The 14,147-nt window shown below is 39.8% G+C and overlaps 2 protein-coding genes across 5 annotated transcripts in view; both read left to right on the plus strand.

Annotated features, from left to right (window-relative positions):
- The first annotated feature begins 2,743 nt into the window (after window positions 1–2,743).
- Window positions 2,744–5,692, plus strand: tmem230b (transmembrane protein 230b). Of its 2 annotated transcripts, XR_014600593.1 has the most exons (4): window positions 2,744–3,072; window positions 3,887–4,009; window positions 4,155–4,373; window positions 4,410–5,692. XR_014600593.1 is itself a non-coding variant. In XM_084054478.1 (3 exons), exons 1-3 carry the CDS (start codon window positions 2,977–2,979, stop codon window positions 4,293–4,295), a joined length of 360 nt encoding a protein of 119 aa, XP_083910604.1. In that variant the 5' UTR covers window positions 2,744–2,976; the 3' UTR covers window positions 4,296–5,692. The 2 variants fall into 2 exon arrangements, 1 of the variants encoding a protein (XP_083910604.1); XM_084054478.1 differs by having other exon boundaries at window positions 4,155–5,692.
- Window positions 5,693–6,924: 1,232 nt separating this feature from the next.
- The window catches only part of igsf9b (immunoglobulin superfamily, member 9b), a 39,926-nt gene continuing 32,703 nt past the window's right edge, over window positions 6,925–14,147 (plus strand). For all 3 annotated transcript variants that reach the window (XM_084055314.1, XM_084055316.1, XM_084055317.1), the window contains exon 1: window positions 6,925–7,434. The gene's annotated coding sequence lies outside the window, so the exon portion shown is untranslated. The remainder of the gene's footprint in view (window positions 7,435–14,147) is intronic.

Consider the following 14,147-nt stretch of genomic DNA (forward strand, 5'->3'; position numbering starts at 1 on the left):
AGAAGTAAAAGTATTGGAAATTGGAAATACTCAAGTAAAGTACAAATACCTCAAAATTGTACTTAAGTAAATGTACTTAGTTACTTTCCACCACTGCCTACAGTATTTGTACAACAACCTTTTTCCTTCTCAGTAGCAGCAGAAGAAGAAAATATATAAAGCAGGCATATGATCTATTAATTACCAGGAACTAAAATAGTCCCCAAAATATCTAAATATTTGACACTCGGAGCCAATAGGATTTACCGCCCCCAATGGGAGCGACATATGGTGAGAGAGCCTGCCTGGGGAACCGCAGTCCTCAGTTGTCCCTATGATTCCAGGCCTGGCCAGCAATATGACAGGTCGAAGTGTCCTTGAAAGAAACCTACAATAACCCCTAACTGCTCCACGCCCCTTGTGGGCAGTGATCAGCTGGGTTGAACTGAAACCGAATTTCCCCTGCGGGAGCAGAATAATAGGCTATTATTATGATTATTATTATTATTACTATTATTATGAAGCCAATAATCCCCCTCCAACATTCTAAGCATTTGAACCAATGGGAGAGAAGGGGGAGAATGTTTAACATTCCGCGAACAATCCTGTTGCGGGATTCCCCCTAGCCAAATCCTGACCTACCCACTAGACCAGTGGTTCTCAAAGTGGACCCCCAGGGGTCCTTGAGGCAGTTCCAGGAGGTCCTTACCCTAGCAAATTAGTTGATACCATAAAAATCAGTTTAACCACTTAAAGTGGTTACACTGATTTAACCCAAGCCCATAAGGCTTCGCATCATGACATGTTGTGAGCTTGTAGATCTGCTATTTTCAAGATTGTGACAAATTCAGAATATATATATTTATATTTTTTTTAACACATATCTTGTACGGGCGTCCCTGCGGCACAAACATATTTTCGGACCACAAATGCACATCAATTTGGGGGACCCTTGACATGCAGAGGTTTGAGAACCACTGCACTAGACCAGTGGTGCTCAACCTTTTCAGGCCGCGACCCCCCCATCTGAACTTTGACAAGCCTTGACAAGAACCTTGACAAGCACTTGGAATGTAGGAGTTGAGGCATCACATTTAGTTTGACTCTATTCCACAGATAAAGATTGTGAAAACAGCAGATCTATACAAGCTCACAATGCCTTGCTTTTGATGCAGTAATTTTTTTAGGTCTTAAAATGGTCTTAAAAGTCCTTAAATTGTCACTTCACTGTCACCCCCCCCCCACCTTGAACATATGTATGCGCATGTACTAAGAATTTAGCTCGATAGTGCCCTCCTGTGTCAAATATGAAGTGATGCAGATTGAGATTATTGTGAGTTGCGTTACTTTGTCTCCTTATTTTACTTGTGGTTTTAGCTACATGAGGTTTGATTGATTGATTGATTAAATACTTTATTTAGAAGTTTGCAGTCAAAAAGCACATAACATGAAAATGAAAGTACAGTTCAGATACAACAAGGTCAACTAAATTATAGGGTTTTAAAAAGCCATTGACTTGTTTCAATTGGAGTCCTCTTGTACTCAATTCATAGTGAAAAGTTACTGTCAGAAGTGGGATTCGAACCCACGCCTCCAGAGGAGACTGCGACCTGAACGCAGCGCCTTAGACCGCTCGGCCATCCTGACTGTATTTAACGAAAAGTATCAATACTATAATGTAGAAGTACTCTGTTACAAGTAAAAGTCTGGAATTCAAAATTGACTTGAGTCATGAGATGTAGTGGAGTGCAAGTAAAAGTATTGAAAATTGGAAATACTAATCCAGTAAAGTAAACAATACCTCAAAATTGCACTTAAGTAGAGAACTTGAGTAAATGTACTTAGTTACTTTCCACCACTCGTCTCGTGGGACTGTGGACCTTGGACCCTATGCTTGGACCATAGACCGTAAAAATGAAGGTGTGGCCCATTGACTGTAAAACACTGTAACCTGCCCTGCAGCAGATGTCCACCCAGTTCCAATAGATGGCGGTAAATGGTTGCCAACCGCCGTAAAACTCAGCGGAAGAACAAGAAGATAGCAAGTCGCGCAAGCGCGTTGGACAGTGGCGATCGATAACCAAGGAGAGGTCATATACGTCACACTGCACCGTGCCGAGCTTTGGCCGTGTCTGGGAGGCAACCTGGAGATGAAACGTTGATGGGTGAGTCCGCAGTGGTGGAAAAAGTACCCACATTTTGTACTTAAGTAAAAGTAGCAGTACTGCAATATAGACCCCTTAACAGACGTCACATTGGTTGCAAGCGTCATACTGGTTGCAAATGAAACCCATTCTGTCAGTTCTCGCTACTAGGGCGCGCAGCACTAGCCAACACACAAGCACAAACACACACACAAAACTCCGGAATTACAAAAGTATTGGCATGAAAATGTACTTAAAGTACCAAAAGTAAAAGTACTCATTATGCAAAATGTCATATTGTGTTCAAAATGTATATGCCTACCAATCTTTGTGAGCTTGTACAGCTGCTATTTTCAAATAGCCAAAATAGATACAGTGGTTAATGTTTAGTTACTTTGTAGATTTTTTTTATTTTTACAAAAGTTTTCAAATCATCTCTTTTCAATCAATCTCTGAGATGTAATGTAGTGAATTAAAAGTGTAGAAAGTTGGAAATACTCCTGTAAAAGTACCTTACAATTGTACTTAAGTACAGTACTTGAGTACATGTACTTCCTTATTTACTTTCCACCACTGATTCTGGGTGACCACTCCTTCTTCAATGTACTCCTTGGCAATAACGCGGAAGATTAGGAGTAGTCTACATGTGATTTGATTGATTTTCAACGTTATTTTAAGCGTTTGAGTCGGTATTTATATGCATTCTTTCTATGACTCTGTGGTATATTAAACTTTACAAGCTTGTGGCTACACAACCGAGACATCCAACACAGGCAGCAGGTGCAACCAACTCTATGGGTGCAACATAGTCATGATTGCTAACATAACATTGTGATCCGTTAAAGCCATTACAATGCCAGCTCGTAACATTGTGTCAAGTGACCGTCCTCACAGTAATGTTAGATATTCCAGATTATCGAGTCATGATGACGGCTACATTGATTTACAGGTAAGGCTGGAACAAAAAAAAGTCAATGTACTAAATGCAGTTTTAATGTCTGTCGTCGTCCTGCATGTATTTGAAACCTAACTGCATGTTGCATGTTTTTTTAAACCTAGTTTGAAATACATGAAACACTAACAATAATGATAGGCTACTCTTAGTCTCAGTGTAATTATTCTCCATTGTTTAGCTTGTTGATTTTGAGATGATCTACCCTGTTGGTTGGACACACACACACACACACACACACACACACACACACACACACACACACACACACACACACACACACACACAATTGATTGATTGAAATTGACAAAAAATTAACATATATTTATTATATATATATTTATTATATATTCATTGTGTTGTATTATTATTTACTCTTATCTGTCAGAAGGATAAACTCAAAAAAGATTGAGAGGAGAGCTTATTTCAATTGTAGTCCCTTAAGAGAGAATGTGTGCGTAAACTGAGTGCCATGTTCTTTTTGTTTGTACAGAAATATAAAATCAATGATAAATACAGTACTATACAAGGGTAATAGAAAAGAAAAAACTGTAGCCAAAGAAACACTGTAGCCAATCACTAAGGGCGAATAATCGATTAAGTGAAATAAGTGATCACGAGTGAATGACTGATATAAGAGGATATATGTCATACAGTATGGGGTAGTCGCAGGACTTCACTTTGTCCATTTTGTCCCATTAGAGTAGACCGTAGACTGTAGCCAATACGGTCTTAACACAATAAACAAAACATTCATGATCACACAGAAAGCACAGACAATTGAAATACTGTGGTTTGCCATCCTCTGCAGTTCAAAAAGGACCCACCCAAAGTCCCATACAAAGCCATAGCATTGGCCACTGTTCTCTTCTTAATCGGCTCCCTGTTGATTATCATCGGCTCTCTCCTCCTCGCTGGATACTTTGGCGTCACAGTGAGTATACAGCAGTACAGTATGGAAAACACCTGCCTTACATTCTATGCCTAACATTTATCAACCAATTTGCTTCTGTCTTGCTGTGTCTGTGAATTAAAAGCTCCAACATGTCAATATGTTCTTTCTTTTCTTTTGTTTTTAGCACACAGACCGGACTATACCTGTGCTTATCATTGGAATCCTTGTCTTCCTACCCGGGTTCTACCATCTACGGATAGCTTACTATGCATCAAAAGGCTACAGAGGCTACTCCTACGAAGACATCCCAGACTTCGATGATTGAGATGCTGCCAATCTTCAGTCAATGCAAAGCTTAACCACTTTCAAATCTTTATTTTGGGCATGCCATTGTAGGCGCAAAGATCTATTTTAGCCATTTTGGAACATTTATGAATATTATTCACAAATGTTCCAAAATGGCTAAAATAGATCTACAAGCATGTCACATCAGCGTCATTATTTTTTCAAGAATACTTCTGCAATGTCCACGTCCCAAACAAAGGCATTGTCACATGACTCATGAGACCATTTGGTCATAATTTTGGTGGGGGGGATCACGTTTCGGCCAGCCAGAGCATGCCTGCCTTGATCAGAATCATGCACTGTCTGCTACAGTACAGTATATCCGCGTCTGCTAAGCCACAGTAGACCTTGGTGTAGTGTAGCCATTGCAGAAGTCTGCTGGAAATAAATATGTGGCGTAGCGTGGCACCGTGCCACAACAAAGTATAAAATAGGGCTTAAGTGGTAACTAATTATAATTGTAACAATTACCAACATAAACTGGCACCTGATAACATTTGTGTTAAAGGATTTTTATGTTCCTGTAATTTATTTCATTGCATTTTTTATCACCCCAAGATAATGCCGTTCTTTTATATAAAGCCAACTCTTCTTTGTTTTCATTTCAGATAATTAAATTATGTTTTAATCTTCATCATCATTTAATTCTTAAAATGTGAAATTCGTTTTTTGAAAATATTGTATGTTTTTTGTTTTGTTTGGGTGCGGGGCTATCTTTGCTTACAAATTCACAATTAGATTTTTAGTTGATTACCTTTTATTTATACAGGTAATCTCATTGAGACCAAATGTTTCATTCTCAAGAGATACCTGGTTGCAGTTTCCATAAACACAAATTACACCAAAGAAAACCAAATCATGACCTCTAATTAAAAGCAAATCTGTTTTAGCGAGTAACAGGGTCATGCAACAAATTATAAATCGGGCTAATCCAGAGGAGTGACAGTCGTGTGATGGGTGACACAGACATGGTGGTGCAGGTGTAATAGTTGTTCTACCTTCCAGATGTGTTCCGTCTCATCAATTCCAATCATTTGATCACCACATTGTTACTTTGGCCTATGGGAGTAAACTTTGTCAAGTGTGTAGACAAACCTACAGCCCTACATCAAATGCCTTTTCACTTGCAACATTTGGCTGTCATGATGTCAACCCCTGCAAATTAGTGAGGGTGTGCTGATCAGGCCTGTGTTGTGAGGCTATACCATCTGAAGACATATGTCTGTATTATATCACATTACTGGTAGCTAAATCTTTGTATTCTCTTTATGGATAGTAATGACCACTTGTTACTTATGATTGCTTGTTGTATGTCATAAATTATTTAAATTCCTTGTACATGTATTGGACTTGGCAATAAAGAGCTTCTAATTCTCACTTTCACTAAATACTCCTTTGTTTTAGTTTAGTTTGGCTTTGAAATAGAAAAAAGTTCCCAACACTAAATCAGTGCTTATTGTTCCAGGTCCATTATCGCCACCTTGTGGTGTTGAAGCCTATTTCTATTTAAAATATTTCATTTGGAACTAGAATTCAATAGGCCACCAAAGGGCAAACAATATCACTATAAGAATCAATTTAGTAGCAGCATCACAGGGCAGTTCAACAAATTAGAGCCTGACAATGCTCCACAATTCCCCCGAGGGGGGTACATTTATAAATGATGGTAACTGCCTTTTGCTGGCTTGATCATTTTTGTAATTAGCCTAATGGTACTTATATAGGCTAAGTATAATGTTTTTTTTTCATGTGATTGATTGATTGATGATTGAATACTTTACACACAAAAAAAATCCTGGAAAACTTGTTTCCATTGTGGTCCTATTCAATTCATCAACATAGCATAAAAATAACACCAAAATACAATATCATCAACAAATATAAAACATGTACAAAAATATGTACAAAGTAGAAAAAGGGGGGGAAATAAGTAAACGTATGGAATTGTGCGGTGTTGTTTTCTTTTATGTTTTTTTTTTTTCAATTTTACTGAATGTTTTTAGAACAGAAAAATCTGTGTGCGCATAAAAACAATTAAGAACCCTGAACCCTGACATATTTCATGGTGCGAGGACCATGCTACAAATCGAAGCCTTTTGTTGGGTCCCCATATCATTCTTTTGTTGGGTCCACCCATATCATTCTTTTGTCGGGTCCCCCCCATATCCTTCTTTTGTTGGGTCCCCCCATATCATTCTCTTTTCTCTGTACTTTAGGACCTATAGTATGTAGCCTGCGTTCCCACGGAAAGGCGCTTTTGTCTGAGGCGCTCGAATTCTGTGTACATCCATAGTACTAGTGTGTGTGTGTGTGTGTGTGTGTGTGTGTGTGTGTGTGTGTGTGTGTGTGTGTGTGTGTGTGTGTGTGTGTGTGTGTGTGTGTGTGTGTGTGTGTGTGTGTGTGTGTGTGTGTGTGTGTGTGTGTGTGTGTGTGTGTGTGTGTGTGTGTGTGTGTGTGTGTGTGTGTGTGTGTGTGTGTGTGTGTGTGTGTGTGCGCGCGCGCGCGTGCCGTGCGTGTGTAGTAGGAGGAGGAGGAATGGGAGGAGAGACCACCTCGAGGTAGTATCACCAGTAGGGCTGTAGAAACGTGCTTGCTTTCTCTATGAAGTGTGCGCTTATTTAGAGGATTTTTAAAGCAGAACCACTATTTAGATACTAGGAAAGTTAGGAAATTAATCACTGAAACAGGTTTTACTATTACTATAAAAACTAAGTACTTCCACCAACTTTGGGACAAAGCTAGTGAACGGACATTTAACTGCATGGGAACTTTAAATGGACTTATTGCGCACAAATCGATCGTAGGCTAACCTTTTTTTTCCTTTCTTCCCACACAAACTCCAAGGATGATTTATGAAGGCTGACATCAACGGATTTCCGCGATTTTTCTTGGGTTTTATTTTTTGACAAAAAATGGACATAGTTCGCGGTAAACATAAACTGGCACCACTACCTGCGTAGAGCTATATTTAAACGTTATCAATTTCCCACAAGAGAAACGCAATGAAGTCTTAAAGAAATATCCTACTAGAGGACAAGTAGCCTAGAAGAAGCAGAACCACATCGATGGATTGAGAGATTCTACTTGGAACTTCAGCTAAAAACACTGCCTCAGGCAAGGTAAGGACAGCTGGTGAAGCATCCCAGCAAAACCACTTCTGGACCTATAATTTCCTCCCTCAAAACATCTGTTTCTGATAATAAACATTCAAATAGGAATCTCAGTCCATAATAGACATTGCTCTTTGCACGATGCTGTTCCAAAGGCTGTAATATACATCTTGCGCCTTTGTTTACATTTTTGCTCACAGCATATTATGCTCTGTATAATGTGTGATTTCTGTCAAATGATAGTGAATTATGTTTGATATACCGAATCTACCCAACAATTAAACATGATTCCATGGTTATACTGCATGGACAGTGAAAACAATGGTCAGTAGCAGTTCAACAGTGTGTTTTTATTTTCCTCTCCTTATAGAGAGGGGGTCTCTCCATCACCCTTAACGCTGTGAATGTCTCAGACAAAAGATGCACCTGTTTTGGTTTGCGAGGGTGTGTGTGTGAGGGTGGATTGAAGATGAACCAATACAGTGTTCTTCTGGGGCGAAACAAATGGGCTCAAGGGTTGGTAGTATTTGAATCAGATACTTTGGCAATTTTCTCTACACTTTGCTAGCCTACTGTATAGTTGATTAACTCATTCCCGTCTGTAATATCAACATGTAGAGTAGAGTAGGCTATTACATCTGCACTCCATCCACACCCCTCCCTCCTGTAGCCAACTGGCCTGTTCAAAGAGAATGCGCATCAGGCTTAATAGCTGTGAAATGTATGTATTCTGAAAACCACAGCAATCAACAGAGTTTGGGCATTTTATTCTACATCCAGAGTTGTTCAGTCAACTTAAAGCTTAGGTTAAAAAAAAAAATGTTTACTTATGTTGCATACAAGCTGTTCCCCTTGAAATGATGTGAACACCTCTGGGCAACAGAAAAATAGTCACCCATACTATGTATTTATTGATAAAGAACAGAACATCTAATGTCAGGTCACATAATTGCATGTATTTAAAAAGGGCTGGTCAGCAGTCTCAGCACTTTTTTTTTGTACACAGCATTCAGTAAGAACATTGCAGTTTTGTCCATTAGTTGATCAAATCGTATAATTATCATTTACATAGTTCAAAATATGTTGATTTCAGGACAGACCTGCAGTGGCTTACTCTGTGATCACAGTCGTGAAAACAAGCAGAACGGCTTCCTTCAGTGTCAGTGGCTCTTTAACAGTGTGTTGTATGCTTTGGGTGGCATGTTGGTCAAAGGTTATCATCATTAATATGTCATGTTCCCTCCAATATTATGATTGTGAGTAGAAAACCGACTCCATAAGTCATTTCTATGTATTTCAGTGTCCTGGTCATAGTAGTCGTAAATACACTACATTTCCTAGAGTTGACTAGTGACTAGTCAACTCTAGGAAATGTTGGTTCATACTATTATAGAACCACCAGAACTCTTCAAAGTGTGTTTGGTGAATTTAATCATGACTGATGCTACAGTCATGCACTAACATTGAAAGGACACAGCTAAAGGTGACTGTAGATTTCAGCTAGTATCCACTTGAGAATTTGACTGTTGTCATTTACTTTTCACAGCATGTTTGAATGTCCAGAACTTTTCCAGTTAGTGGTGGGTAATGAACCTGGACTGAGATTAAAGGTGAAAACAACCATGCATAATTGAAGTTTTTGTTTCCTTGTAAGAGTTTTCTCTGAACACGTTTACTTTTCTAAGATCTAAAGGAGATTAGAAAAGGAGTGCACAAGGAAGTCTTAACGCAACTTGTGTCATCAATGGCACCATTGTATTGACAAAGTCTCGTATAGATGCAGTGTTGACTCAGTGAAGGTGAAATGCGGTTCATACAATCTGATGTGCCTTTTAAAAAGTATATCTTTAAATTTCTACCAAATAATTTTGCATAGTGACTTGCATTAGTCTCTGCCCTTAAATGACACAGTTGACATGTGATTGTCTCAACCTTAGATTCCAGCTCTGGTGTTACCGGCCCATGCATTGAGACCCTCATTTCACTTACTTTAACTTAGTGCAGTGTCTTGTAAGTAACCTTATCTCGCATGGGACTGACTTATCTCTAAAGGTTGGGATAGGGTAGGACAAACCATTTCAAAGGCTGTGTGATTTAACCCATTTAGACCGGTAATGCACCTTTGTGTCATTTTTAGATTTCTTTAAAAAATAGCAGATATACAAGCTCATAGCGCGGCACTGAGTGCCACGCTATGAGCTTGTAGATCTGGTATTTTTTTTAAATATTTTTTATTTTACTTATGTTGCTAAAAAAAATATTTTGTTCCAGGGACCCCCAGAAGCAAAGATTTTAGTTAAAAATGTATTCAAAGATTTGCATAGCGCGGTGCCGCACTATGAGCTTGTATATCTGCTATTTTTGAATAGCCCAAAGAAATCTTAATATGACACAGATTCTTTACCGGTCTAAATGGGCTAAAGGAGGATGTGAGTAATTGGGGATAGACCTAATAGCATTCACACCAAACACATGTCTGACACACCTCCTTTGACATTGCTTTACTGAATCATCTTTATAAAAACATAATAACAGCCTACACACATCCCACCACTTTTATATTAAGCAGACAGGGAGTTTACCCAATGTTCAATTACTGTCTAATTACACCGACAGCGCAGATGGGGTTTGGCTGTTGTGCACGTGAGTGAGGAACTGTTCTAGATTTTACATGTGCATGAGCAACACAAATCGTACTCATTGCTGCCTTGCACATTAGTCAATGGGTTGGGATACCCTGTAGCTGTGGGGTTGCCAGCAATCATTATATCACAGCACGAGACCAGTGTTCAATCCGTAGTCATTGGCCGTACTTTGCAATCAGCGAGCCTTACTCATTTCCTATTGTTGAAATAAATGTCAATGAATAGAGTTGCCAAAGCATGGTGGTGTGCCAACACTCATTGGAAAAAAAGGAAGACAATCTATGCATTGATTTCTGTGTTGTACAGGCTGGTCCAACCAGTTACATTTTAATTATTGCCCTATATAGTTGTAAGTACAGAAGTACCGCCCAAGGAAGTTATGTTGTTAGGTCTGTTTGCACTCTGCGGGCATGAAAACCGAGTTATGATTTGTTGAAAAAAGACAGCTTCTGGGGGAAGTACGTACAGTTATGCCCTATAGACACTTTCAGCTGTAGTTCTTTGCCAGAAGCCTGGGAACGAGGTTATCTCATTCCTATGTTAATGAACCAAGTTCATGGACACTAGCAAAATTGGTGTCTTTGTCTTGGCTGTGTGATAGATACAGTATTCCTCTGTATGAGGTCCTGCAATGCACCTGTGATAGTGTCAGCCTGAGTGACACTTTTCATTCCTCGGGTCAGACTGGCCTGCGCTGAGGCTACAGCCTTTGTCAGGATTAAGACGGATTACCAAGAAAGTAGTCTCGCGTAGCCAGACGGGATCTTCTCCCACTCATATGTCTGGGGAAATCAAAATTCAATCCGGCTTGGACGCCAGAGACAAGCAGCAGTAACAAACCTACGCCCACTGCTTTCAAAACCAACCCTGATACTATCTCAGTATAAAGGACCCTCTAAAGTATTTGCATTGGTTATTTAATGTCCCCATTAAATTATCCCATTCATTGACTTCACCAGACATATCCTGTATCATTAGGCAGAGATCTCTGATCATCTGGCCATGTGAGACAGCGACTACCAAGAAAGTATATGCTGCTGCTTATCAGGTCTGTCTCTGTTACCAGCATCACTGATGAGCCTGTTCAGGTACTGAACGATGATGCTCACATGCTGTCACTGACAAAAGGGAAGTTTCTTGTTATGTTAATGAGGGAGACATTTCCAAGCTCTACTGCCTTTCACATCATGAAGGATATTTTCCCCTTGTATTAGAGCTATTTTATTGGTCTATTATAATATCACTGCTTCCATTAACCCCAGTACATGTTGTCCCTTTTCAAAGTTAGTTTTCAATTTACACTTCGGTTTAGTGCTTACTAGGATTTTCGATGCAATTTGCATGGATGCATCCCCATCCATTCAATATATATTGCTAAATTAGTTGAATTAGGCTAGCTCCATCTTATTTACCAGTGCATAATCCAAGTCAGTTATGTTACGCATCTATGTATTCCCTCTTCAATACAGTCTGGGTGGCATGACAGGAATAACATACAATGATATAATTCTACAAGTATTACTTTATTATGATGTGGAGTGTTTTGCTGACATGATGTGATTCTGACTGAGTTGTAGACATAACAGTCTTAATAGATTATAGTGTATTTGATGGATGGCTCAGGGAGGCCAATGTGGGGCAGATCATCGATCTTATCGTCAGGGAAATCAGATCAATCCCTTTGGGTTTGGTCTGGTTATTGCAGCCATGGGCCACCACGATATGCTGTCTGAAAAACCCTGCTTACAGCCACGACCAGATAGCTAACACACGCCCCTGATATCTCTCTAATTTGATTTTCAATTCAATTACGCTGTTAACACTGGGAGCGGCAGGCAGGGTGAGATTAAACTGGGTGTGACCGCAGTACCATCCAAGTCATGCCTTGGTCCAAAGCAATTTGTGTCAAAGAGATCCCGTGAGAAGTCCAACCGCAGTGGAAGGCATCCCCACATGCACGTTACCAAGCCACATGTCCCGCTGTTCAAACACAATTTTCTGTGGGCGAATCAAAGGGATTTGTTTTCATTCTCTTTCTCTTCTTTCCTAGTCCTTATTGACATCATTATGTCACATGAATATTCAGTATGGATGACCTATAAGCATTTCACGAGCATGTTGTTATTTGATTCAGTGTGATGTAATTAATCTGGATGTAATTGATACCTAACTTCTAAATATTTTAAATAGTACCAGTACAACAGCTGTGTTTGGCTCCTGAGGCTTATTATTACATACAGATATGTTCAAAAATAACTATCTTGTGCTTCTATCCTATTGTTTGCCATGTGATCTTGCAGTGGTGTCAGGTACGGACTGTATTGATATAGAGACAGTTGAGGGTCACTGTCATTGGCTGTCTTCGTGGCTGTGTGACTTGGATACGTCCCATTGTTAATATCCATTTACCCTGAGATACCTACGTACATGAGGAGGATCAGTGTACAGAGAAAGTCCCTGTCACTGCACAAAAAGCTTTGAATCCTCACTGTAAAATCCTCAGTGTTCATTTTATTCTGAGAGTGATCAAATATAACCAAGTTACAAATGGATAAATGAAAACTGAGGATTTTACTGTGGACCCACTGTTGATGACTAAAGCATAATATTAAATGCTTCCAGGTTTAACAGTATACATTAATAGTGCTGTTACAGACTTTTCTTTTTATCAAGGGTCAGATTTTGTGAAAGTTAAGTCTTGTTTTACAAGTCTGGTGGGAGATAAAACATAATTGAATCACTTATCACTAATTAAGGAGGTATTATGTGTGGGTCAGACAGTTCTCGTTGCAGACTACACTTCTTATAGTTACAGCACTTGTTACTGTTGCCTGGTATGTAATGTACTCTATTTTTCCCCCTGAAGCTCTTGTCATCCATATGTTCTTCCGAGTGAGATAGATGCCTCTTGTGGTCTCGTCTGTTTATATGTCAATTAGGTGCTCTCTTGTCTTCCTCCGCTGCCTGAGGAAATAACCTGGTTGTCTTCTACCCACCACTACACCTGTAGACAGACACCCCACCCCCCCCTCCAGGCTTCCTGTGTAATAAGCTTACTCTCTGTGGGTGAACGCCTGTGTATTCTTTTTCTGTAAATCTGTCATATGTTCTGGTGTGGCAAAGGTACTTGAGGTCTATTATGAACCCAAATATAGGTTATATACTGCTCGATTATGGAAAAATATAATCATATTCATTTCGCACAATTACTCATTGACTTTGGAAACATTGTGCATTTATAGATTTTTATATAGATTTTGACTCCCTTTTTTGTTGCCACTGCTGAGCCACCATATAGTGGCTCACCTGCCAGTGAGGAGCCCCCACCAGGAGGATGTAGCGCCTCTGTCCTACTCCTCCTGTTCAACATGACCCACTGACAAGTGCCGCCCCGGCCCGTAGGAGTATGTGACGCGACAAAGATCACCTTCCCCGCCCGGCTTCCCCCCTCCGAACATGGCCATTAGTGCCTGTATAGATGCTTGGCCAAATGCTGCCATGCCATTAGTCTGAAGTACCATTGTTCCGACGGTGTGTATTATAACTAAGCATAACCCTAACCTCACAGTAACAACTAACCTAACATTTTTGTTTGACTAATGGGACGTCGGAATAATGGGCTGCCTAATGGGCTGCCTCCGGGTCAAACCTTAAAACTCTGGGGTGCTAGGCAGGAACTATACCCCTGCGCTACGCATTGTGCCCGCATTTATTGAACTTCAACAGTCTTTTTAACTGTTGAACTTTTCTCTGTCTTTTGTTCTTTTTATTGTTTGGTCATAGACCACTTTGTATTTGAATTTCCGCCCGGTGGTGCAGTCACCACTGTGTAATAAATGTACAGTATTTTTGTTTGTAATCAGATGAATAGTTTTTTTTTTTTACCTTTTAGTGTTTCCAACAGCTGAATTGGTTTTACTTTTCATGTTGACCAAAGGCTCTCTTTCCGTCATCTTGGCTTGAGCTGAACTAAACATGCCACAGCTTAATGGAAAGTTAGTTTGGGCTTTTAGGTAGGGGCGGAAATGCACTGCTGCATTTACAGTAGCCTACTGTATAACACAAGACAACACAGTT

This window comes from Gymnoscopelus microlampas (assembly GCF_963454915.1).
Source record: "Gymnoscopelus microlampas genome assembly, chromosome: 4".
NCBI lineage: Eukaryota > Metazoa > Chordata > Actinopteri > Myctophiformes > Myctophidae > Gymnoscopelus > Gymnoscopelus microlampas.

Coding starts and splice junctions, on each gene's coding strand:
- tmem230b (XM_084054478.1), top strand. CDS start 2,977: ATGCCAGCTCGTAACATTGTGTCAAGTGACCGTCCTCACAGTAATGTT. Junction 3,073..3,886: donor ACGGCTACATTGATTTACAG/GTAAGGCTGGAA, acceptor CATCCTCTGCAG/TTCAAAAAGGACCCACCCAA. Junction 4,010..4,154: donor CTGGATACTTTGGCGTCACA/GTGAGTATACAG, acceptor TTTTGTTTTTAG/CACACAGACCGGACTATACC.